Below are 21,169 nucleotides of genomic sequence, written 5' to 3' on the forward strand. Positions count from 1 at the left end.
GCCCCTCCCCCTCTCACTTTGTGTCTGTCGCTCTCTACGGTCCCTCTCACTTTGTGTCTGTCGCTCTCTACGGTCCCTCTCACTTTGTGTCTGTCACTCTCTACGGTCCCTCTCACTTTCAGTGTCTGCCACTCTCTCCGGCCCCTTCCCCTCTCACTTTCAGTGTCTGTCACTCTCTACGGCCCCTCCCCCTCTCACTTTCAGTGTCTGTCACTCTCTACGGCCCCTCTCACTTTGTGTCTGTCACTCTCTACGGTCCCTCCCCCTCTCACTTTGTGTCTGTCACTCTCTATGGTCCCTCTCACTTTCAGTGTCTGTCACTCTCTACGGTCCCTCTCACTTTCAGTGTCTGTCGCTCTCTACGGCCCCTCCCCCTCTCACTTTCAGTGTCTGTCACTCTCTACGGTCCCTCTCACTTTCAGTGTCTGTCGCTCTCTCCGGCCCCTCTCACTTTGTGTCTGTCGCTCTCTACGGTCCCTCTCACTTTGTGTCTGTCGCTCTCTACGGTCCCTCTCACTTTGTGTCTGTCGCTCTCTACGGTCCCTCTCACTTTGTGTCTGTCGCTCTCTACGGTCCCTCTCACTTTGTGTCTGTCGCTCTCTACGGCCCCCCTCACTTTGTGTCTGTCGTTCTCTACGGTCCCTCTCACTTTGTGTCTGTCGCTCTCTATGGTCCCTCTCACTTTCAGTGTCTGCCACTCTCTCCGGCCCCTTCCCCTCTCACTTTCAGTGTCTGTCACTCTCTACGGTCCCTCCCCCTCTCACTTTGTGTCCGTCACTCTCTACGGTCCCTCTCACTTTCAGTGTCTGTCGCTCTCTACGGTCCCTCTCACTTTGTGTCTGTCGCTCTCTACGGTCCCTCTCACTTTCAGTGTCTGCCACTCTCTCCGGCCCCTTCACCTCTCACTTTAAGTGTCTGCCACTCTCTCCGGCCCCTTCCCCTCTCACTTTCAGTGTCTGTCGCTCTCTACGGTCCCTCTCACTTTGTGTCTGTCGCTCTCTACGGTCCCTCTCACTTTGTGTCTGTCGCTCTCTACGGTCCCTCTCACTTTGTGTCTGTCGCTCTCTACGGTCCCTCTCACTTTGTGTCTGTCGCTCTCTACGGTCCCTCTCACTTTGTGTCTGTCGCTCTCTACGGTCCCTCTCACTTTGTGTCTGTCGCTCTCTACGGTCCCTCTCACTTTGTGTCTGTCGCTCTCGATGGTCCCTCTCACTTTCAGTGTCTGCCACTCTCTCAGGCCCCTTCCCCTCTCACTTTCAGTGTCTGTCACTCTCTACGGTCCCTCCCCCTCTCACTTTCAGTGTCTGTCACTCTCTACGGCCCCTCCCCTCTCACTTTGTGTCTGTCGCTCTCTACGGTCCCTCTCACTTTGTGTCTGTCGCTCTCTACGGTCGCTCTCTACGGTCCCTCTCACTTTGTGTCTGTCGCTCTCTACGGTCCCTCTCACTTTGTGTCTGTCGCTCTCTACGGTCCCTCTCACTTTGTGTCTGTCACTCTCTACGGTCCCTCTCACTTTCAGTGTCTGTCACTCTCTACGGCCCCTCTCACTTTGTGTCTGTCGCTCTCTACGGCCCCTCTCACTTTGTGTCTGTCGCTCTCTACGGCCCCTCTCACTTTGTGTCTGTCGCTCTCTCTGGTCCCTCTCACTTTCAGTGTCTGTCGCTCTCTACGGCCCCTCTCACTTTGTGTCTGTCGCTCTCTACGGTCCCTCTCACTTTGTGTCTGTCGCTCTCTACGGTCCCTCTCACTTTCAGTGTCTGTCGCTCTCTACGGTCCCTCTCACTTTCAGTGTCTGTCGCTCTCTACGGTCCCTCTCACTTTCAGTGTCTGTCGCTCTCTACGGTCCCTCTCACTTTATGTCTGTCGCTCTCTATGGTCCCTCTCACTTTGTGTCTGCCACTCTCTCCGGCCCCTTCCCCTCTCACTTTCAGTGTCTGCCACTCTCGACGGCCCCTCCCCCTCTCACTTTGTGTCTGTCACTCTCTACGGTCCCTCCCCCTCTCACTTTGTGTCTGTCGCTCTCTACGGTCCCTCTCACTTTGTGTCTGTCGCTCTCTATGGTCCCTCTCACTTTGTGTCTGCCACTCTCTCCGGCCCCTTCCCCTCTCACTTTGTGTCTGTCACTCTCTACGGCCCCTCCCCCTCTCACTTTGTGTCTGTCACTCTCTACGGTCCCTCTCTCTTTCAGTGTCTGTCACTCTCTACGGTCCCTCTCACTTTCAGTGTCTGTCGCTCTCTACGGTCCCTCTCACTTTGTGTCTGTCACTCTCTACGGTCCCTCTCACTTTCAGTGTCTGTCGCTCTCTACGGTCCCTCTCACTTTGTATCTGTCGCTCTCTACGGTCCCTCTCACTTTGTGTCTGTCGCTCTCTACGGTCCCTCTCACTTTGTGTCTGTCGCTCTCTACGGTCCCTCTCACTTTATGTCTGTCGCTCTCTACGGTCCCTCTCACTTTGTGTCTGTCGCTCTCTACGGTCCCTCTCACTTTGTGTCTGTCGCTCTCTACGGTCCCTCTCACTTTGTGTCTGTCGCTCTCTACGGTCCCTCTCACTTTGTGTCTGTCGCTCTCTACGGCCCCTCTCACTTTGTGTCTGTCGCTCTCTACGGCCCCTCTCACTTTGTGTCTGTCGCTCTCTACGGCCCCTCTCACTTTGTGTCTGTCGCTCTCTACGGCCCCTCTCACTTTGTGTCTGTCGCTCTCTACGGCCCCTCTCACTTTGTGTCTGTCGCTCTCTACGGCCCCTCTCACTTTGTGTCTGTCGCTCTCTACGGCCCCTCTCACTTTGTGTCTGTCGCTCTCTACGGCCCCTCTCACTTTGTGTCTGTCGCTCTCTACGGCCCCTCTCACTTTGTGTCTGTCGCTCTCTACGGCCCCTCTCACTTTGTGTCTGTCGCTCTCTACGGCCCCTCTCACTTTGTGTCTGTCGCTCTCTACGGTCCCTCCCCCTCTCACTTTGTGTCTGTCGTTCTCTACGGCCCCTCCCCCTCTCACTGTGTGTCTCTGTAGCTCTCTATGGTCGAGCCCCCCTCCCTGTCACTTTGTGTCTCTGTCGCTCTCTATGGTCGAGCCCCCCTCCCTCTCACTGTGTGTCTCTGTAGCTCTCTATGGTCGAGCCCCCCTCCCTGTCACTTTGTGTCTCTGTAGCTCTCTATGGTCGAGCCCCCCTCCCTGTCACTTTGTGTCTCTGTCGCTCTCTATGGTCGAGCCCCCCTCCCTCTCACTTTGTGTCTCTGTAGCTCTCTATGGTCGAGCCCCCCTCCCTGTCACTTTGTGTCTCTGTCGCTCTCTATGGTCGAGCCCCCCTCCCTGTCACTTTGTGTCTCTGTCGCTCTCTATGGTCGAGCCCCCCTCCCTGTCACTTTGTGTCTCTGTAGCTCTCTATGGTCGAGCCCCCCTCCCTCTCACTTTGTGTCTCTGTCGCTCTCTATGGTCGAGCCCCCCTCCCTCTCACTTTGTGTCTCTGTCGCTCTCTATGGTCGAGCCCCCCTCCCTCTCACTTTGTGTCTCTGTCGCTCTCTATGGTCGAGCCCCCCTCCCTGTCACTTTGTGTCTCTGTAGCTCTCTATGGTCGAGCCCCCCTCCCTCTCACTTTGTGTCTCTGTCGCTCTCTATGGTCGAGCCCCCCTCCCTCTCACTTTGTGTCTCTGTCGCTCTCTATGGTCGAGCCCCCCTCCCTGTCACTTTGTGTCTCTGTCGCTCTCTATGGTCGAGCCCCCCTCCCTCTCACTTTGTGTCTCTGTCGCTCTCTATGGTCGAGCCCCCCTCCCTCTCACTTTGTGTCTCTGTCGCTCTCTATGGTCGAGCCCCCCTCCCTCTCACTTTGTGTCTCTGTAGCTCTCTATGGTCGAGCCCCCCTCCCTCTCACTTTGTGTCTCTGTCGCTCTCTATGGTCGAGCCCCCCTCCCTGTCACTTTGTGTCTCTGTAGCTCTCTATGGTCGAGCCCCCCTCCCTGTCACTTTGTGTCTCTGTAGCTCTCTATGGTCGAGCCCCCCTCCCTCTCACTTTGTGTCTCTGTAGCTCTCTATGGTCGAGCCCCCCTCCCTGTCACTTTGTGTCTCTGTAGCTCTCTATGGTCGAGCCCCCCTCCCTCTCACTTTGTGTCTCTGTCGCTCTCTATGGTCGAGCCCCCCTCCCTCTCACTTTGTGTCTCTGTCGCTCTCTATGGTCGAGCCCCCCTCCCTGTCACTTTGTGTCTCTGTCGCTCTCTATGGTCGAGCCCCCCTCCCTCTCACTTTGTGTCTCTGTCGCTCTCTATGGTCGAGCCCCCCTCCCTGTCACTGTGTGTCTCTGTAGCTCTCTATGGTCGAGCCCCCCTCCCTCTCACTTTGTGTCTCTGTCGCTCTCTATGGTCGAGCCCCCCTCCCTGTCACTTTGTGTCTCTGTCGCTCTCTATGGTCGAGCCCCCCTCCCTCTCACTTTGTGTCTCTGTCGCTCTCTATGGTCGAGCCCCCCTCCCTCTCACTTTGTGTCTCTGTCGCTCTCTCTGGTCGAGCCCCCCTCCCTGTCACTTTGTGTCTCTGTAGCTCTCTATGGTCGAGCCCCCCTCCCTCTCACTTTGTGTCTCTGTAGCTCTCTATGGTCGAGCCCCCCTCCCTCTCACTGTGTGTCTCTGTCGCTCTCTATGGTCCAGCCCCCCTCCCTCTCATTTTGTGTCTCTGTAGCTCTCTATGGTCGAGCCCCCCTCCCTGTCACTTTGTGTCTCTGTCGCTCTCTATGGTCGAGCCCCCCTCCCTCTCACTGTGTGTCTCTGTCGCTCTCTATGGTCGAGCCCCCCTCCCTGTCACTTTGTGTCTCTGTAGCTCTCTATGGTCGAGCCCCCCTCCCTGTCACTTTGTGTCTCTGTCGCTCTCTATGGTCGAGCCCCCCTCCCTCTCACTTTGTGTCTCTGTCGCTCTCTATGGTCGAGCCCCCCTCCCTGTCACTTTGTGTCTCTGTAGCTCTCTATGGTCGAGCCCCCCTCCCTGTCACTTTGTGTCTCTGTAGCTCTCTATGGTCGAGCCCCCCTCCCTGTCACTTTGTGTCTCTGTAGCTCTCTATGGTCGAGCCCCCCTCCCTCTCACTGTGTGTCTCTGTAGCTCTCTATGGTCGAGCCCCCCTCCCTCTCACTTTGTGTCTCTGTCGCTCTCTATGGTCGAGCCCCCCTCCCTGTCACTTTGTGTCTCTGTAGCTCTCTATGGTCGAGCCCCCCTCCCTGTCACTGTGTGTCTCTGTAGCTCTCTATGGTCGAGCCCCCCTCCCTCTCACTTTGTGTCTCTGTAGCTCTCTATGGTCGAGCCCCCCTCCCTGTCACTTTGTGTCTCTGTAGCTCTCTATGGTCGAGCCCCCCTCCCTGTCACTTTGTGTCTCTGTAGCTCTCTATGGTCGAGCCCCCCTCCCTGTCACTTTGTGTCTCTGTAGCTCTCTATGGTCGAGCCCCCCTCCCTCTCACTTTGTGTCTCTGTAGCTGTCTATGGTCGAGCCCCCCCTCCCTCTCACTTTGTGTCTCTGTAGCTCTCTATGGTCGAGCCCCCCTCCCTGTCACTTTGTGTCTCTGTCGCTCTCTATGGTCGAGCCCCCCTCCCTCTCACTTTGTGTCTCTGTCGCTCTCTATGGTCGAGCCCCCCTCCCTGTCACTTTGTGTCTCTGTCGCTCTCTATGGTCGAGCCCCCCTCCCTCTCACTTTGTGTCTCTGTCGCTCTCTATGGTCGAGCCCCCCTCCCTGTCACTTTGTGTCTCTGTCGCTCTCTATGGTCGAGCCCCCCTCCCTGTCACTTTGTGTCTCTGTCGCTCTCTATGGTCGAGCCCCCCTCCCTGTCACTTTGTGTCTCTGTCGCTCTCTATGGTCGAGCCCCCCTCCCTCTCACTTTGTGTCTCTGTCGCTCTCTATGGTCGAGCCCCCCTCCCTGTCACTTTGTGTCTCTGTCGCTCTCTATGGTCGAGCCCCCCTCCCTCTCACTGTGTGTCTCTGTCGCTCTCTATGGTCGAGCCCCCCTCCCTGTCACTTTGTGTCTCTGTCGCTCTCTATGGTCGAGCCCCCCTCCCTGTCACTTTGTGTCTCTGTCGCTCTCTATGGTCGAGCCCCCCTCCCTCTCACTTTGTGTCTCTGTCGCTCTCTATGGTCGAGCCCCCCTCCCTGTCACTTTGTGTCTCTGTCGCTCTCTATGGTCGAGCCCCCCTCCCTGTCACTTTGTGTCTCTGTCGCTCTCTATGGTCGAGCCCCCCTCCCTCTCACTTTGTGTCTCTGTCGCTCTCTATGGTCGAGCCCCCCTCCCTCTCACTTTGTGTCTCTGTCGCTCTCTATGGTCGAGCCCCCCTCCCTCTCACTTTGTGTCTCTGTCGCTCTCTATGGTCGAGCCCCCCTCCCTGTCACTTTGTGTCTCTGTCGCTCTCTATGGTCGAGCCCCCCTCCCTGTCACTTTGTGTCTCTGTCGCTCTCTATGGTCGAGCCCCCCTCCCTCTCACTTTGTGTCTCTGTCGCTCTCTATGGTCGAGCCCCCCTCCCTCTCACTTTGTGTCTCTGTCGCTCTCTATGGTCGAGCACCCCTCCCTCTCACTTTGTGTCTCTGTCGCTCTCTATGGTCGAGCCCCCCTCCCTGTCACTTTGTGTCTCTGTCGCTCTCTATGGTCGAGCCCCCCTCCCTCTCACTTTCTTTCTCTTTTTTTTAATTACAGACCTACCAGGAGATGAAAGAAACTGAGGTGAGTGCCTTCCTCACAGTTGAGCTCCTTTACTGATGTGTTTTTGGACAAGTCACTAAACCGGAATATCAGTGGGTTTATGTACAGAGCATGGGTGTGTGGGAGTGAGCAGAGCCTGTGGCCTGGACCCACTCAAAGCAAGGTGTGAGCGGTGATTTCACGGGCATGGAATCACAATTTCACCCATTTAAAGATCTGCACCGATCTTTAAAAGCAGCAAAGAAAACAGGACTGCCTAAAGCAGGATCTTCCTAAATCTGTTGAGAGTTGCCTGTTCGCCACCTGCACTGGTAGCTTGTTCCATATGTTCATTGCCCTCTGGGTAAAGAAATTGTCCAAAAGCTTTCCCGATCTGGTCTGCTCTTTACGATGATCACTGTCTCATTCACCATCAACTCTGGACAAGTACAATCAGCCTTCGCTCCTGGAATCCATTTTCTATATAGAAATCGCCCAAACCCCTCGATTAGATTCCAGCCGGTAACTCACTCCCGGGTATCTGTTAGTCTGTAGGAGATAGATGAGCAAATTTGCAGACAAATTACAGAAAGGTGTAAGAACTATTGAGTAGTGATAATGGAGGACTTCAATTATCCCAATATAGACTGGGATAGTAACAGTATAAAGGGCAAAGAGGGGGAGGAATTCCTGAAATGTGTTCGAGAGAACTTTCATGATTAGTGTGTTTCCAGCCAAATGAGGAAGGAAGCAATGCTGGATCTAGTTCTGGGGAATGAAGTCTGACAAGTGGAGTGTGTTCCAGTGGGGGAGCATTTGGGGAATAGCGATCATAATATCTTCAGGTTTAGAATAGTTATGGAAAAAAAACAAGGAACAATCAAGGAGGGCTAATTTCATCGAGTTAAAAGGGGATCTTGCCCAGGTGGAATCAAAAATTGTTAGACAAAACAGTAATTGAACAATGGGAGGCCTTCAAGGAGGAGATGGTTCAGGCACAGAGTAGACACATTCCCATGAGGGGGAAAGGAAGGCCATCCAAAGCTAGAGCTCCCTGGATCACAAAAGATATAGAGATTAAAATGAGACAGAAAAAGGAGGCTTATGACAAATGTAATGTTCATAATAAAGTAGAGAACGAAGCTGAATACAGAAAGTACAGAGGAGATCTAAAAAAAGGAAATGAGGGACAAAGAGGGAGTGAGAGAATAGATTAGTGGCTAACATAAAAGGGAACCCAAAAATCTTTTATAAACATATAAATAGTAAAAGGGGAGTCAAAGGAGAGGGTGGGGCCGATTACGGACAGAAAAGGAGATCGTCTTACGGAGGCAGGGGGAATGGCTGAGGTAATAAATGAACACTTTGCATCGGTCTTCACTAGGGAAGAGGATGCTGCCAATGTATAGGAGTAAAGGAGGAGGTAGTAGTGATATTGAATAGGATAAAAATAGATAGAGGATTTAATTAAAAGATTGGCAGTACTCAAAATAGAAAAGTCACCCGGTCCAGATGGGATGCATCCTCGGTTACTGAGGGAAGTAAGGGTGGAAATTGCAGAGACTCAGGCCACAATCTTCCAATCCTCCTTAGATATGGGGACGGTGCCAGAGGACTGGAGGATTGTAAATGTTACACCCCTGTTCAAAAAAGGGGAGAGGGATAAACCTGGCAATTACAGGCCAGTCAGTCTAATGTCGGTGATGGGGAAACTTTTAGAGACAATAATCCGGGACAAAATTAATTGGCACTTGGAAAAGTGTGGGCTAATAAATAAAAGTCAGCACGGATTTGTTAAAGGAAATTGTGTTTGACTAACTTGATTGAGTTATTTGATGAAGTAACGGAGAAGGTTGACGAGGATAGTGCGGTGGAAGTTGTGTATATGGACTTTCAAAAGGCATTTGATAAAGAACCAAATAATAGATGTGTTGACAAAATTAAAGCCCATGGGATTAAAGGGGTGTGGATATGAAATTGGTGAAGGGACAAAAAACAGGGAATAGTGGTGAACGGTTGTTTTTCAGACTGGAGGGAAATATACAGTGGTGTTCCCCAGGGGGTCGGTATTAGGACCACTGCTCTTTTGATATATATTAATGACCTGGACTTGGGTATAGAGGGTATTATGACACGAAACTTGGAAATGCAGTAACAGATCTCAGGAGGATGTAGACTGGTGAAATGGGCAGACACGTGGCAGATGAAATTTAATGCAGAAAGAAAATGTGATACATTTTGTTAGGAAGAATGAGGAGAAGCAATATAAACTAAATAGTACAATTTTAAAAGGAGTGCAGGAACAGAGAAATCTGGGGGTTTATGTACACAAATCTTTGAAGGTTGCAGGACAAGTTGACAAGGCCGTTAAAGCATATGGGATCCTGGGCTTTATTAATAGAGTACAAAAGCAAGGAAGTTATGTTAATCCTCGATAAAACACTGGTTAGGCCTCAGCTGGAGTGTTATGTTCAATTCTGGGCACCACACTTTAGGAAAGATGTTAATGTCTTAGAGAGGGTGCAGAAGAGATTTACTAGAATGGTACCAGTGATGAGAGACTTCAGTTATGTGGATAGACTGGAGAAGCTGGGATTGTTCTCCTTAGAGCAGCGAAGGTTAAGAGGAGATTTGATAGAGGTGTTCAAAATCATGAACGGTTTTGATAGAGTAAATAAGGAGAAACTGTTTCCAGTGGCAGAAGGGTTGGTAACCAGAGGACATGGATTTAAGGCGGTCGGCAAAAGAGCCAGAAGCGAGATGGGGAAGCATTTTTTTACGCATCGAGTTGTAATGATCTGGAATGATCTGCCTGAAAGGACGGTGGAAGCAAATTCAATAATAACTTTCAAAAGGAAGTTGGATAAACACTTGAAGGGAAAAAATTTACAGGGCTGTGGGGAAAGAACAGAGGAATGGGACTAATTGGATAGCTCTTTGAAAGAGCCAGCACAGGTACGATGGGCTGAATGGCCTCCGTTTGTGCTGCACCATACTATGACGATATATAAGCTACGCGAACCCCTTGATTAGATTCCAGCCTGTAACTCACTCCCGGTATCTGTTATTCTATATATAACCCCCCCGAACCCCTCGATTAGATTCCAGCCTGTAACTCACTCCCCAGGTATGTGTTCTATGTATAAACCACCCCCTTGATCACATTCCAGCCTGTAACTCACTCCCGGGTATCTGTTATTCTATATATAAACCCCCCGAACCCCTCGATTAGATTCCAGCCTGTAACTCACTCCCGGGTATCTGTTATTCTATATATAAACCCCCCGAACCCTTTGATTAGATTCCAGCCTGTAACTCACTCCCGGGTATCTGTTGTTCTTTGCTTACACCTGATTTTGAATGTCAATTCCGTGACTCTTCATCGGATTTCCTTTGCGGTCGATAGTTGGTGTGATCTGCACCACCTGGAGAGTCAAGAATTCTCTTTTGTAAATGAAGTTAGAATTAACTTTATTAATGTATTAGGGATGGGCAATAAATGCTGGCCTTGCCAGCGATGCCCACATCCCATGAACGAATAAAAGAAATCAAAATACTGCGGATGCTGGAAATCTGAAATAAAAACAGGAAATGCTGGAAATACTCAGCAAGTCAGGCAGCATCTGTGGAGAAAGAAACAGAGATAATGTTTCAGGTCAATGACCCTTCCTCAGAATTGGAAGATGTTGAAGATTAAACAATTTTAAAGCGAGTACAGGGAGAGGGAGGAAAGAACAAAAGGGAAGGCCTGTGATAGGATGGAGGGCAGGAGTGATTAAGAACATAAGAAACAGGAGCAGGAGTGGGCCATTCGGCCCCTCGAGCCTGCTCCACCGTTCAATCAGATCATGGCTGATCTTCAACCTCAACTCCACTTTCCCGTCCAATCCCCATATCCCTTGATTCCCCTACAATCCAATTAAATGACAAAAGATGATGGTGCAAGGCAAGGAGGGTGGCAATGGGATGAGTAAAGAAACAAAAGATGGGTCTAGGGGAGCTGTAAATGGCAACAGCAGAACCATTACCAGCATCTGCTGTCCGAAAAAAATGGCAGCAGTGGTTCTGATCTGAAGTTTTTGAAATCAGTGTTGAGTCCAGAAGGTTGTAAAGCACCTAATTGAAAGATGAGGTTCTGTTCCTCAGGCTTATGTTGAGCTTCATTGGAACTGTGTAAGAGGCCGAGGTCAGAGTGGGATGGGGAATTAAAATGGCAAGAGACCGGAAGGTCAGGGTCACACTTGTGGACTGAGCAGAGGTATTCAGCAAAGCGATCGCCCAGTCAATTAACTTTAGTACTTCACAGACTTGCATATGTGCGTCAATTGTTTTCCTAAACCTGTATTATTTAACTGCCAGTTACGTTTAATATCTTCGTTTGCAGTGCACAGAATTGGAGAAGATCGCGGATGAGTCGTCACTGCACCATGTGTTTGAAGAGGTAAGACGGTGCTTGCCTGCTGAAACTTAGTATCCAGCAGGATGGAGCAGGTACCCTGGCCTCCAGCTGTTAATACACTGCCTGCAAGAAGTATCTAAGGGGACTCTGGATTCAATCTGCTTCCTCCGCAGGCTACAGGACTCGAGCCTGGTTTGTCAGGTTTCAGAAAGGAGTGAATATGTTGTCATGACATTGCAGACAGACAGTCCCACGCAACTATCCACTCCTGCATCGAACTGACCATTCCTAATTCGGATTGCTCTGTCTAATTTGAGTTTCACCTGAAACACTTTAATATAAAGTCCAGAGCAAGGCTATTTGGCCCATTAATCCTGCTCCACCCAGAGTCCCTGACAGTTAATCCCTCATGGACTGTCCTTCCCTCTCATCATCCATGCATCCCCCGTTTTAAGGAGCAGTGAAATTCCATCCCCCCACCCCAAAACTCCCCTAAGTAGCTAGTGCTGTAAATCTCACTCTAACCCTCAATCCCCCAGTCCTGTTAATCTCTCTCAAACCTTACTCCCTCAATGCTGTTAATCCCTCTCTAATCTTCACTCCCCAGTGATGTTAATTAGATACAACACGAGTTCGATGCAGTAAAGCTCCCTCTACACTGTCCTATCAAACACTCCCAGGGCAGGTACAGCACGGGTTAGATACAGAGTAAAGCTCCCTCTACACTGTCCCATCAAACACTCCCAGGGCAGGTACAGCACGGGTTAGATACAGAGTAAAGCTCCCTCTACACTGTCCCATCAAACACTCCCAGGGCAGGTACAGCACGGGTTAGATACAGAGTAAAGCTCCCTCCACACTGTCCCATCAAACACTCCCAGGGCAGGTACAGCATGGGTTAGATACAGAGTAAAGCTCCCTCCACACTGTCCCATCAAACACTCCCAGGGCAGGTACAGCACGGGTTAGATACAGAGTAAAGCTCCCTCTACACTGTCCCATCAAACACTCCCAGGGCAGGTACAGCACGGGTTAGATACAGAGTAAAGCTCCCTCTACACTGTCCCATCAAACACTCCCAGGGCAGGTACAGCACGGGTTAGATACAGAGTAAAGCTCCCTCCACACTGTCCCATCAAACACTCCCAGGGCAGGTACAGCACGGGTTAGATACAGAGTAAAGCTCCCTCTACACTGTCCCATCAAACACTCCCAGGGCAGGTACAGCACGGGTTAGATACAGAGTAAAGCTCCCTCTACACTGTCCCATCAAACACTCCCAGGGCAGGTACAGCACGGGTTAGATACAGAGTAAAGTTCACATCACATAGTAGAGTGGGCTGAATATAAACCTAGGCCCTAGAGGTGTAACTCAAACATCTAACCCAGATCACCACCAACCTCTCGATCCCTTCCGAGGGTGTTGAGAGTGGTAAAAGTTGTGTGTGGGACGTATTGTCACATGAGACGCTGAAGTTCTTGATACTGGAAGGGTGGATCCATTCATTCTTTGAGTGTGTATTGATTGGGCCCAAGGCCAGTAACTTGCAGAATCCTTCAGATGATAACCAGAGTTGGGGGAGGAGGGAGCTCAGTTGTTGGGGGGGGGGGGGGGGGGAGTTGCAGGCTCCGCTCTGGGGTTGTTTGGTGGGGGGGGGGGGGAGGAGTCTGAAGTTCGGCTTGGGGGTGGGGGGGGGTGGTGCACAGCTTATCCAAGGTGGCCGGGGGAGGTTGGAGGCTCTTGGGGGGGAGGGAGGGGTTGGAAGCTCGCGGGGGGGGGGTGGTCACAGACTGTGGGGAAGGGGGTTGGAGGCTCTGGGGGGGTGTGGTCACACTGGGGGGGAGGGGGTTTGGAGGCTCTGGGGGGGTGTGGTCACAGACTGTGGGAAGGGGGTTGGAGGCTCTGGGGGGGTGTGGTCACACTGGGGGGGAGGGGGTTTGGAGGCTCTGGGGGGGTGTGGTCACACTGGGGGGGAGGGGGTTTGGAGGCTCTGGGGGGTGTGGTCACACTGGGGGGGAGGGGGTTTGGAGGCTCTGGGGGGGTGTGGTCACACTGGGGGGGAGGGGGTTTGGAGGCTCTGGGGGGGTGTGGTCACACTGTGGGGGAGGGGGGTTGGAGGCTCTGGGGGTGTGTGGTCACAGACTGGGGGAGGGGGTTGGAGGCTCTGGGGGGTGTGGTCACAGACTGGGGGAGGGGGTTGGAGGCTCTGGGGGGGTGTGGTCACAGACTGGGGGAGGGGGGTTGGAGGCTCTGGGGGTGTGTGGTCACAGACTGGGGGAAGGGGGTTGGAGGCTCTGGGGGTGTGTGGTCACAGACTGGGGGAGGGGGGTTGGAGGCTCTGGGGGTGTGTGGTCACAGACTGGGGGAAGGGGGTTGGAGGCTCTGGGGGGGGTGTGGTCACAGACTGGGGGAAGGGGGTTGGAGGCTCCGGGGGGGTGTGGTCACAGACTGGGGGAGGGGGGTTGGAGGCTCTGGGGGGGGGGTGGTCACAGACTGGGGGAGGGGGTTTGGAGGCTCTGGGGGGGTGTGGTCACACTGTGGGGGAGGGGGGTTTGGAGGCTCTGGGGGGGTGTGGTCACAGACTGGGGGAGGGGGTTTGGAGGCTCTGGGGGGGTGTGGTCACAGACTGTGGGGAAGGGGGTTGGAGGCTCTGGGGGTGTGTGGTCACACTGTGGGGGAGGGGGGTTGGAGGCTCTGGGGGGGTGTGGTCACAGACTGGGGGAGGGGGGTTGGAGGCTCTGGGGGTGTGTGGTCACAGACTGGGGGAAGGGGGTTGGAGGCTCTGGGGGTGTGTGGTCACAGACTGGGGGAAGGGGGTTGGAGGCTCTGGGGGGGGTGTGGTCACAGACTGGGGGAAGGGGGTTGGAGGCTCCGGGGGGGTGTGGTCACAGACTGGGGGAGGGGGGTTGGAGGCTCTGGGGGGGGGGTGGTCACAGACTGGGGGAGGGGGTTTGGAGGCTCTGGGGGGGTGTGGTCACACTGTGGGGGAGGGGGGTTTGGAGGCTCTGGGGGGGTGTGGTCACAGACTGGGGGAGGGGGTTTGGAGGCTCTGGGGGGGTGTGGTCACAGACTGTGGGGAAGGGGGTTGGAGGCTCTGGGGGTGTGTGGTCACACTGTGGGGGAGGGGGGTTGGAGGCTCTGGGGGGGTGTGGTCACAGACTGGGGGAGGGGGGTTGGAGGCTCTGGGGGTGTGTGGTCACAGACTGGGGGAGGGGGGTTGGAGGCTCTGGGGGGTGTGGTCACAGACTGGGGGAGGGGGGTTGGAGGCTCTGGGGGGTGTGGTCACAGACTGGGGGAGGGGTGTTGGAGGCTCTGGGGGTGTGTGGTCACAGACTGGGGGAGGGGGGTTGGAGGCTCTGGGGGGGTGTGGTCACAGACTGGGGGGGAGGGGGTTTGGAGGCTCTGGGGGGGTGTGGTCACAGACTGGGGGAGGGGGGTTGGAGGCTCTGGGGGGGTGTGGTCACAGACTGGGGGAGGGGGGTTGGAGGCTCTGGGGGGGTGTGGTCACAGACTGGGGGAGGGGGGTTGGAGGCTCTGGGGGTGTGTGGTCACAGACTGGGGGAGGGGGGTTGGAGGCTCTGGGGGGGTGTGGTCACAGACTGGGGGAGGGGGGTTGGAGGCTCTGGGGGGGTGTGGTCACAGACTGGGGGAGGGGGGTTGGAAGCTCTGGGGGGGTGTGGTCACAGACTGGGGGAGGGGGTTTGGAGGCTCTGGGGGGGGGTGGTCACAGACTGGGGGAGGGGGTTTGGAGGCTCTGGGGGGGGGTGGTCACAGACTGGGGGAGGGGGTTTGGAGGCTCTGGGGGGGTGTGGTCACAGACTGGGGGAGGGGGTTTGGAGGCTCTTGGGGGGTGTGGTCACAGACTGGGGGAGGGGGTTTGGAGGCTCTGGGGGGGTGTGGTCACAGACTGGGGGGGGGGGGGTTGGAGGCTCTGGGGTGTGTGGTCACAGACTGGGGGGGGGGGTTGGAAGCTCTGGGGGGGTGTGGTCACACTGGGGGGGAGGGGGGTTGGAGGCTCTGGGGGTGTGTGGTCACAGACTGGGGGAGGGGGTTTGGAGGCTCTGGGGGGGGTGTGGTCACAGACTGGGGGAAGGGGGTTGGAGGCTCTTGGGGGGTGTGGTCACAGACTGGGGGAGGGGGTTTGGAGGCTCTTGGGGGGTGTGGTCACAGACTGGGGGAGGGGGGTTTGGAGGCTCTGGGGGGGTGTGGTCACAGACTGGGGGAGGGGGTTTGGAGGCTCTGGGGGGGGGTGGTCACAGACTGGGGGAGGGGGTTTGGAGGCTCTGGGGGGGTGTGGTCACAGACTGGGGGGGGGTTGGAAGCTCTGGGGGTGTGGTCACAGACTGGGGGAGGGGGTTTGGAGGCTCTGGGGGGGTGTGGTCACAGACTGGGGGAGGGGGTTTGGAGGCTCTGGGGGGGTGTGGTCACAGACTGGGGGAAGGGGGTTGGAGGCTCTGGGGGGGTGTGGTCACACTGTGGGGGAGGGGGGTTGGAGGCTCTGGGGTGTGTGGTCACAGACTGGGGGAGGGGGTTTGGAGGCTCTGGGGGGGGTGTGGTCACACTGGGGGGGAGGGGGGTTGGAGGCTCTGGGGGTGTGTGGTCACAGACTGGGGGAGGGGGTTTGGAGGCTCGGGGGGGGGGGGTGTGGTCACAGACTGGGGGAAGGGGGTTTGGAGGCTCTGGGGGGGTGTGGTCACAGACTGGGGGAGGGGGTTTGGAGGCTCTGGGGGGGTGTGGTCACAGACTGGGGGAGGGGGTTTGGAGGCTCTGGGGGTGTGTGGTCACAGACTGGGGGAGGGGGTTTGGAGGCTCTGGGGGTGTGTGGTCACAGACTGGGGGAAGGGGGTTGGAGGCTCTGGGGGGTGTGGTCACAGACTGGGGGAGGGGGGTTGGAGGCTCTGGGGGGGTGTGGTCACACTGGGTGAGGGGGTTGGAGGCTCTGGGGGGTGTGGTCACAGACTGGGGGGGGGGGTTGGAAGCTCTGGGGGTGTGTGGTCACAGACTGGGGGAGGGGGTTTGGAGGCTCTGGGGGGGTGTGGTCACACTGTGGGGGAGGGGGTTTGGAGGCTCTGGGGGTGTGTGGTCACAGACTGGGGGAAGGGGGTTGGAGGCTCCGGGGGGTGTGGTCACAGACTGGGGGAGGGGGTTTGGAGGCTCTGGGGGCGTGTGGTCACAGACTGTGGGGAAGGGGGTTGGAGGCTCTGGGGCTTGTGGTCACAGACTGGGGGAGGGGGTTTGGAGGCTCTGGGGGGGTGTGGTCACAGACTGGGGGAGGGGGGTTGGAGGCTCTGGGGGTGTGTGGTCACAGACTGGGGGAGGGGGTTTGGAGGCTCTGGGGGGGTGTGGTCACAGACTGGGGGAGGGGGTTTGGAGGCTCTGGGGGGGTGTGGTCACACTGTGGGGGAGGGGGGTTGGAGGCTCTGGGGGGGTGTGGTCACAGACTGGGGGAGGGGGTTTGGAGGCTCTGGGGGGGTGTGGTCACACTGGGGGGGAGGGGGGTTTGGAGGCTCTGGGGGGGTGTGGTCACAGACTGGGGGAGGGGGGTTGGAGGCTCTGGGGGGGTGTGGTCACAGACTGGGGGAGGGGGTTTGGAGGCTCTGGGGGGGTGTGGTCACACTGGGGGAGGGGGGTTGGAGGCTCTGGGGGGGTGTGGTCACAGACTGGGGGAAGGGGGTTGGAGGCTCTGGGGGGGTGTGGTCACAGACTGGGGGAGGGGGGTTTGGAGGCTCTGGGGGGGTGTGGTCACAGACTGGGGGAAGGGGGTTGGAGGCTCTGGGGGGGTGTGGTCACAGACTGGGGGAGGGGGTTTGGAGGCTCTGGGGGGGTGTGGTCACAGACTGTGGGGAAGGGGGTTGGAGGCTCTGGGGGGGGGTGGTCACACTGTGGGGGAGGGGGTTTGGAGGCTCTGGGGGAGGTGGTCACAGACTGTGGGGGAGGGGGGTTGGCGGCTTTGTGGGGGGTGATCACAGACTATAGGAGGGGTGGTTGGAGGCTCTGGGGGGAGGGTGTGGGTGGAGGTTCAGCCTTCATGTTGTCTTGTGCTTTTGTAAGATCCAGTATTGCTTTGTGTCTAGACAATGCGGGAGATGATTGCTCGTTCCACAGCTACTGTCGTCACTCACCCCTTCCATGGTAAGTGCGGCTCTCTCCCTTAAACACTATATACACTATTGCTACGTTCTACTATTGAAGTGTGCGCAGAATTGGAGTGTTGATCCGTTGTTTCCTTGCAGTGATCACCTTGCGATGCATGGTACAGTTCATTGGACGCGAAGCCAAGTACAGGTTAGTGCAGAGACTCAGCCGGTCCAAATCTGATCGCCACGACAGGTGGTGTCGGATTCTGGGGGGCAATTCCCAGCTCCCTGAATGGGGAGCGTTGTTCACCGCACAGTGGTGTCGTTGTGGAGCGACTTGTGGTAGGGGGGGATAGGATTCTACACAGAGGGGAAGGCTTTTTAGTTTGTGTGTTGGTAAAATGTCTCAAACTAACCCGCAAGTGATTCTTGGGAATTGCCTCCAAATTATACTCCAGTCTGACAAGTGGAAGTTCACAAGTGTGTACACAGTCACGTTATATTGTACGAGTGTGTGCACGGTTATGGCGCATTGCATGAGTGAAATGTTAAATCGATGTCAGCAAATGTGGCCATTAAAACCCTGTGTCAGTGAGATTGTAGGTATTGTGCAGGCACGGTCAGAATGCAGACACCTGGTATTTTTTTTTAAGGTTAATTGTTTCCTTTCTCTTTGTTTAACCCCACAGTGGGATATTCGATTCTGTAGTAACAATCTACCAGGAGGAGGGGTTTCTGGGCTTTTTTGCGTAAGTATAAATTGAGCTGAGAATGGGGCCATGACGTATGCTGCAGGTGCTTGAGAAAAAAACCCACAGCCGCTTCTTCAGGAAGGTCATAGTACGTCCATAACTGATGCCTGGTGTCAAAGAGCAGGAGCTGGCCTGGGCACAGTGGAGGATTACTGCAGAGATATTGGATCCATCGGTTATGATCTTCCAGAATTCCCTAGATTCTGGAACGGTCCCAGTGGACTGGAAGGTAGCAAATGTGACCCTGCTATTCAAGAAGGGAGGGAGGGAGAGAGAAATCAGGGAACTACAGGCCAGATTGCCTGACGTCGGTTAACGGGAAAATGCTGGAATCCATTATTAAGGAAGTGGTAACAGGGCACTTAGAAAATCATAATATGATTAGACAGAGTCAACATGGTTTTAGAAAAGGGAAATCGTGTTTGACAAATTTATTGGAGTTTTTTGAGGATGTAACTAGCAGGGTAGATAAAGGGCAACCAGTGGATGTAGTATATTTGGATTTTCAAAAGGCTTTCGATAATGTACCACATAAAAGGTTGTTACACAAGATAAGGGCTCATGGGGTTGGGGGTAATATATTAGCATGGATAGAGGATTGGTTAAAGGACAGAAAACAGAGTAGGAATAAACGGGTCATTTTCAGGATGGCAGGCTGTAACTAGTGGGGTGCCGCAGGGATCAGTGCTTGGACCTCAGCTATTTACAATCTATATTAATGGCTTAGATGAAGGGACCGAGTGTAATGTATCCAAGCTTGCTGATAAGGTGGGAAAGTAAGCTGTGAGGAGGACACAAAGAGTCTGCAAAGGGATATAGACAGATCAAGTGAGTGGGCAAGAAGATGGCAGATGGAGTGTAATGTGGGGAAATTTGAGGTTATTTACTTTGGTAGGAAGAATAGAAAAACAAAATATTTTTTAAATGGTGAGAAACTATTAAATGTTGGTGTTCAGAGAGATTTGGATGCGCTCATATAAAAAAAAAACACAATGTTAGTATGCAGGTACAGCAGGCAATTAGGAAGACAAATGGCATGTTAGCCTTTATTGCAAGGGGGTTGGAGTACAAGAGTAAGGAAGTCATACTACAGTTGAACAGGGCTTTGGTGAGACCTCACCTGGAGTACAGTGTACAGTTTTGGTCTCCTCACCTAAGGAAGGATATACTTGCCTTCGAGGCGGTACAACGAAGGTTCACTAGATTGATTCCTGGGATGAGAGGGTTGTCCTATGAGGAGAGATTGAGTAGAATGGGCCGATACTCTCTGGAGTTTAGGAGAATGAAAGGTGATCTCTTTGAAACATATAAGATTATGAGGGGGCTTGACAGGGTAGATGCTGAGAGATTGTTCCCTCTGGTTGGAGAGTCCAGAACTAGGGGACATAGTCTCAGGATAAGGGGTCGGCCATTTAAGACTGAGATGAGGAGGAATTTCTTCACTCAGAGAGTTGTGAATCTTTAGAATTTTCTACCCCAGAGGGCTGTGGATGCTGAGTCATTGAGTATATTCAAGGCTGAGATAGATAGATTTTTGGACTCTCGGGGAATCAAGGGATATGGGGATTGGGCGGGAAAGTGGAGTTGAGGTTGAAGATCAGCCATGATCAGATTGAACGGTGGAGCAGGCTCGAGGGGCCGAATGGCCTACTCCCCTCCTATTTCTTATGTTCTTATGTACTAAACTGCTGCTCTCGGCGATTTATCTATGGGGGGTAAGTTTAGTGACGGTCAAAGGAGGCATCAGTTGAGGATCGAGAGCTGGAGGTGTTGAGTCTCACGCTCACCATTAACGTAAGCGCATTGGGGAAGGTCCAGCGAGTGTGTAGAACAAGTACAGTCATAATGACCGAGCTCTCCCAGAATGTATCTCCTGGGCACTGATCACAGTAAGCTCAGGAGTATTATCCCAGATCGGGTGGGAGTCCAGGCAATAAAGGCTTATTGATCAGTCAGCACTGGGTCAGTGAGGAGCCTGCACACAGTGTGTCTGCTGTGTTTCCTTGTACTGAGAGTTTCTATCCACTCCAGTAACTGCCTGTGTTCCCCTCTAGGCAACATGTGATACAGAAACTTTCATTACACAGCGAGTGACGACTAAAGTATCGTGGAAAAACTTGGGAGATATCCTGCAGTCCCACTCGCATGCCCCTCACCCCCTCCCCTCCCAGCACATTCCTCCGAATTCACGTGCTTTCCCTCAGTTACCCCGGCACTCCCCAAGCTCAGGCTGTCATGGACTCTGTGTCTGTAATGAGGCCCATTGTTGCACATGCACAGTTTGTAACCCCTCCCTTCCTGTGCCCCTTCCTTCTCTCCCACTGTATATATGTGCTGTTCATGGCTGACGACCATTCCAGGTCTCCCCTCGGGCGTGCCTCCGCGCCCGCCGCCGTCTCCCCTCGGGCGTGCCCCCGCGCCCGCCGCCGTCTCCCCTCGGGCGTGCCTCCGCGCCCGCCGCCGTCTCCCCTCGGGCGTGCCTCCGCGCCCGCCGCCGTCTCCCCTCGGGCGTGCCTCCGCGCCCGCCGCCGTCTCCCCTCGGGCGTGCCTCCGCGCCCGCCGCCGTCTCCCCTCGGGCGTGCCCCCGCGCTTCAGTGCCTGTGATGGTTCAACAAGAGTGTTGTGGGGTTGGTCTGTGGGTTCAGCCTGGGACTGGGAAAACCTTGGGTCGGTGTTAAAGGCGCTGTATAAATACACGTCGTTGTGGTTGTTGTAATATTTGGAAACCAAAAAAAAACTTGAATTCCCAACCTCAGGATGTCCCAAAGAACTTTACAGCCAATTAAATAAAAGTAGTTACTGCTGTAATGGAGTTCTATTACCAGTGCTGTGTCTCTCCCCGCAGCGGCCTGATCCCTCGTCTCCTGGGTGACGTGATTGCCTTGTGGCTGTGCAATATGCTGGCGTATGCCATCAACACCTACGCATTAGAGCCCCCCAGCCAGGTAGGTCACAGAAATAAAACGTAGCTATTATCAAAGTCCAGGCAGTTCAGAGACCCGGGGACGCCCACTGGCACTGGAGGGGGACCTGCAGGGGTGGTGACGGACACAGACGAACGGGCAGGTGACATACCTGCCAGTGGGTCAGTTATTAAAGCTAATTGGAAAGTGTAATGGCTTCCTACCTACTGCCTGGTCAGAGCCCTGCCCAAGACCCCTGGCTGGATTCCCGTCGCCCCTTTGTGGGTTTTCCGTGGCGTTTTCTCACCAGGCTCAGATGGGATTCCTGCCAGGGTGATAATTGACCTTTGGATGTCGCTGGGCGATTGCTTAGAACATTTCACTGAGTTGTCCGCCTGA

General features: G+C 54.4%; 1 protein-coding gene across 1 annotated transcript in view; it reads left to right on the forward strand.

The window, feature by feature from the left end:
* Positions 1–21,169, forward strand: part of mtch2 (mitochondrial carrier homolog 2) — a 35,100-nt gene that overhangs the window by 5,181 nt on the left and 8,750 nt on the right. Inside the window, exons 3-8 of the mRNA XM_067977519.1 lie at positions 6,654–6,680; positions 11,023–11,079; positions 17,113–17,170; positions 17,272–17,323; positions 17,805–17,864; positions 20,713–20,812. Of these exons, the coding sequence (XP_067833620.1) occupies positions 6,654–6,680; positions 11,023–11,079; positions 17,113–17,170; positions 17,272–17,323; positions 17,805–17,864; positions 20,713–20,812 (354 nt within the window). The remainder of the gene's footprint in view (positions 1–6,653; positions 6,681–11,022; positions 11,080–17,112; positions 17,171–17,271; positions 17,324–17,804; positions 17,865–20,712; positions 20,813–21,169) is intronic.

The sequence above is a fragment of the Heptranchias perlo genome, unplaced genomic scaffold (assembly GCF_035084215.1).
Source record: "Heptranchias perlo isolate sHepPer1 unplaced genomic scaffold, sHepPer1.hap1 HAP1_SCAFFOLD_156, whole genome shotgun sequence".
Taxonomy (NCBI): Eukaryota; Metazoa; Chordata; class Chondrichthyes; order Hexanchiformes; family Hexanchidae; genus Heptranchias; species Heptranchias perlo.